The sequence below is a fragment of the Gekko japonicus genome, unplaced genomic scaffold (assembly GCF_001447785.1).
Source record: "Gekko japonicus isolate JY-2015 unplaced genomic scaffold, Gekko_japonicus_V1.1 scaffold2182, whole genome shotgun sequence".
In the NCBI taxonomy this organism is placed as follows: Eukaryota; Metazoa; Chordata; class Lepidosauria; order Squamata; family Gekkonidae; genus Gekko; species Gekko japonicus.
Genome location: NW_015170954.1, coordinates 228,906 through 233,331, shown reverse-complemented (window position 1 = coordinate 233,331; position 4,426 = coordinate 228,906). Strand labels below are relative to the sequence as shown.

At 42.4% G+C, this 4,426-nt stretch overlaps 1 protein-coding gene across 1 annotated transcript in view; it reads left to right on the top strand.

The window, feature by feature from the left end:
* Positions 1 to 222: 222 nt before the first annotated feature.
* The window catches only part of IRAK1BP1 (interleukin 1 receptor associated kinase 1 binding protein 1), a 22,750-nt gene continuing 18,546 nt past the window's right edge, over positions 223 to 4,426 (top strand). The window contains exon 1 of the mRNA XM_015418909.1: positions 223 to 519. Coding sequence (XP_015274395.1) covers positions 223 to 519 — 297 coding nt within the window. The remainder of the gene's footprint in view (positions 520 to 4,426) is intronic.

The window sequence follows — 4,426 nt, the reverse complement described above, 5'->3', positions numbered from 1 at the left end:
CAGGAGACCACAAACTAATGGGAATTTCGGTGGGTGGGGTGTCGAAATTAGGAGACGAGCGCTTGAGAAGCTTCCTCCGATGCCAGAGAGCCTAAGGAGAAAATTCGCGTTCCAGCAAGCGCTACTACATTACCCATCAGCCTGTGGGCGGGCGGATGGCGCAATATTGGTTACCATGACGCCCTAACGCTGCGTGTCCTGCCCTCCCTCTCTTTTGTCAAGATGCCGTTATCACTGTCTCCGGCTCGAGTCTTTGCTGAGCTAGTCCCTTCACCTGTCGGGAGAAATGGCACGGACAACGATTCGCCTGGCGTTGCAAAAGGGACCCCTGGATTTGTACAGCCGCCCGGCAGGGAGGTTCACGTGAGTGGGACCGCGGAGCTAAGCGCAGGCCCGGACCGTGCAAAGGTCACTATCCATTTGAGAAGCAAGAAACCGGAGGCCTGTGCGGCGCGGAGCAGCGTCACTCGGCGGCTGGACTACATCGCCCAGACCGCACGACAGCGCGGCGGCATCTCGGTGGGTGTACGAGAAAGCAGGCGGGGCGGGCTGAGCGCTGCTGCGGCCTCGGCGGAGTTCTGTGGTCTCGTTCTGAGAAATCCCTGCAAGGAGATTCAGCCCTTGCTCCTCCCCCCCGACCCTCTGGAGGCAGCTTAGTCGTGCGTGCTTCTTTTCCCTCCGTTAACATGTATTTAGTATATTTTTATCTCGCCCCTCTTCCAAAGGAGTTCAGAGCTTCAGAACTTGCCACTTGCTGCGACCGACAGACTGACAAAGTCTTATTCCGGCATAAATGAATTAGTAGAGCCCACTTTGTCAGAAACATGCATCATAGATTACAGTTTTTACCTCTTTATAGTCTCGTATATATTGCCTGCCTGTCCATGTGTAGCTGACAAAGTTGGCTCACAAAAACTTACAGAACAATTAGTGCTAGTTGTTCATGTGCTACAGTTGGTGTAAGATCATCTCATACTAGGCAAAGGTTCTGAATAAAAAATATTGTAAGATATGTTATATATCCCTGCCAACTGAGTACCCACCGCCTGCATATTACAAAGCAGGATCTTGTTCATGAAATCGTGTGTGTCTGTGTGTCTGTGTGTGTCTGTGTGTGTGGTGAGTGCTCTCGGGTTCCTACCGATTTATGGCAACCCTATGAATTAGTGTTCTCCAAAGCATCCTGTTGTTAACAGGAAATCTTGTGCTGCAATAAAGTCTTAGAAGTCTTACAGTGCTGCAAGACTCCTGTTCATTTTTGTGGCAGTAGACAAATAGGGCTGCTCTTCTGGAGCTGTTAACACTGAGCACGTTTTAGGGAGGATTGCCTTGGCGTTTTTGAAATTAATAATTAACTCATTGGTAGTTACTTGTAACATGTGGTAATTTAGCATTAAAGTGCCATTAAGATGACTTAATGTGTTGGATTCTCTGTCTCATGAGGGCTAGGATTGCCAGCAGACCTTGAGAACAATGGCCTGGCCTTTTAACAGAGGCTTAATGAGTGTAAATAGGCAGCTGAAGCTTTCATGGCACAGAGGTAAATAACCTCTGTTAAATAGCTGCCCATTAAGCTTCTTTTTAAGAGGACTGGAATCTTTTTTTCCTTCCAGGCAGATGGCAATGCTAACAGTTTATCATCTCCAATAACTTGAAAAACAATAGGGATAAGAAATGTGAATGTGGGCAAATGCGGGTAAGTAAATGTAAATATAAATAAGACCAGTTCCAAGGGGGAGCTTAAGAACCTAAGAGGACTGAGTCCTGATTCAAATTAAACCTTAAATGTATTGTGTAATGATCAAATACTAGTGCACACCTGTGCTGTGCTGTCTTTGCATATGTCTTTCATTAGTCATCTGCCATATCCTGCTACTCTTTCTACAACAGCTGTTCATCATCTATCTTCTGTGCAGTCCCATGGGATAGGTCTTTACAGTTAAAAGTCTCCAGGGGATGCTGTGTGCCAGTCAGAAGCTTGTTCTCGCCCAGGGATCACATGCTCCTGCGCAGCAGCGTCCCCCTACCCTCGGTACCTTTAGTTCCTTCCACTAGTGTGATGAAATGTTTTGTGTCTTTCAAATATGCTTTCCCTGAGGTAACAAAGGGTTGTAAAAATGAGTCTACATATTGGCCAATAGGCTCTAAGGGAGAATTGACTGCTGACACTATTGGTCTTCCTGGTGGAGGTGAACCCTTTTTGTGTATTTTGGGTAATATGTAAAATATTGGGACTCTCACATGTTGCTTGATTAAAAACTTTAGTAAAGTCTCATCTAAATGTCCTAAATTATTTGCTTGTGTTACTACAATTTTAATTAAATGTTGTATGTGTTCTGTGGGATCAAAATCTGTTGGCCTGTAATGAGTGGTATGCTGTAATAACGTGTCTACCATTAGTAGATAGTCCTCTGTGTTAAGTATAACTGTGGCTCCACCTTTGTCTGCAGGTTTAATTATAGATGGATCTTCAGCTAGTTCTGTTACTGCCTTATATTCTAATGGAGATGTTTACTGCCTTCCCTTTCAAATCTTTCAATTACTGCCTTATATTCTAATGGAGATGTTTTCAAATCTTTCAGTATCATTCAATAAGAGTTGTTCAAAGACTGTGATAGAAGGAACCATTATGCTAGGTACAAAGGAAGATTTATTAATGAATCTATTTTGATCTCTTGCATGGTCTCCAAAAAAGGCCCTCAATTTTAGTTGTCTGATAAGTTTGTATACATCTATTCGTGTTTTAAATGGGTCATGCCTGGGAGTTCGAATGAAATTTAACCCCAGGTTCAATACTTTGGTTTCAGTGGGAGATAGATTTTGTGAGGATAAATTCACCACTAGCGATTCCTCCGACTCCTTCGGGGCAGAGGCTGAAACTGTGGAGACTTGTGTTTTATAATACCCTTTCCTAAAAAAGAAGTACATCCTTTACTGGCTCCTTCCCCTGTGGATTCTTCACTGTCTGTACCTTCTACCTCTGAGCTTGAGATGGTTTGGTCTGCCCATAAGATTCTCCTCCTTCCATTTCTATTCTGTTGATTCTCACCACCTGATTTCCACTTATAAACTTTTTCATTCTCATAATCTCGAAGGTCCCTATGATATTTTTTGGTCTTAGCTTCTCTAATTTTAGTTTCCAACCCTTTCCCCATATTCTCCAGTCCTATGTGTTTGCTGTTATAATTTTCTATGTTAGTGGCTGATTTTTTTAAAGTCCTATTCCATTTCCAAAATCTCCTCATCTAGAGTTTTAGTTTCTTCTGCTGCTGTTTCTATAATCAAGAGAATAACACTTATTGAGAATTGATATCCACCTCTTTTTAAATGTTTCTAAATTTTTAAACAAGGCTGGTGCTTTCTGTATATGTAAGCCCCTCGGTATTTTGTTAATTTTGCAATGTTCTGTTAAAGAATTAGCATGCATAAAGTATCTGATTCTTCTTCTTAAGAGAAGCTAATTGATTCCAATCTGAATTCATTTCCATGGACTGTTGTTCAAACATACCAGGAAAAGTAGCAAATATTCTATCTCTATCATTATCAGAGAAACCTAATGTCTCCATAATTTACACTCTATACTCCTGGGAATAAATGTATCAAAAACAAAACAGACTTTGGTGTGAATACAATAGAAAAAATGAGCTCACCAAAGAAAATCACTCTTCTACAATTTTAACACAGTTGTACTTATATAACAAATTTCCTGTATTAAACATCAAAATATGTATATTTTCCTGGAAAAACAATGTGCTAATGCCATGAGCATAATAACAGTCCCAATTTGTGCAAGGCAAAGAAACAAAATCAAAACTGACTTTTAAAGAACATAAGAGACACCAATGTTGGATCAGGCCAAAGGCCCATCCAGTCCAACACTTTGTGTCACACAGTGGCCAGAAATACCAGTGCCATCAGGAGGTCAACCGGTGGGGCCAGGACATTAGAAGTCCTCCCACTGTTGACCCCCCTAAGCCCCAAGAAGACAGAGCATCACTTGTCCCAGAGCCCCTATCTATACCTTGTGGCTAATAGCCACTGATGGACCTCTGCTCCATATGTTTATCTAATTCCCTTTTGAAGCCGTCCATGCTTGTAGCTGTCACCACCTCCTGTGGCAGTGAATTCCATGGGTTAATCACTCTTTGGGTGAAGAAGTACTTCCTTTTATCCGTTCTAACCCGACCGTTCAGCAATTCCATGGAGTGCCCACGAGTTCTTCTATTGTGAGAAAGGGAGAAAAGTACCTCTTTCTCTATCTGCTCTTTCCCATGCATAATCTTATAAACCTCAGTCATGTCACCCCTCAGTCGTCGTCTCTCCAAGCTAAAGAGCCCTAAGCGCTTTAACCTTTCCTCATAGGGAAAGTGTTCCAACCCTTTTATCATTCGAGTTGCCCTTTTCTGCACTTTTTCCAAAGCTATAA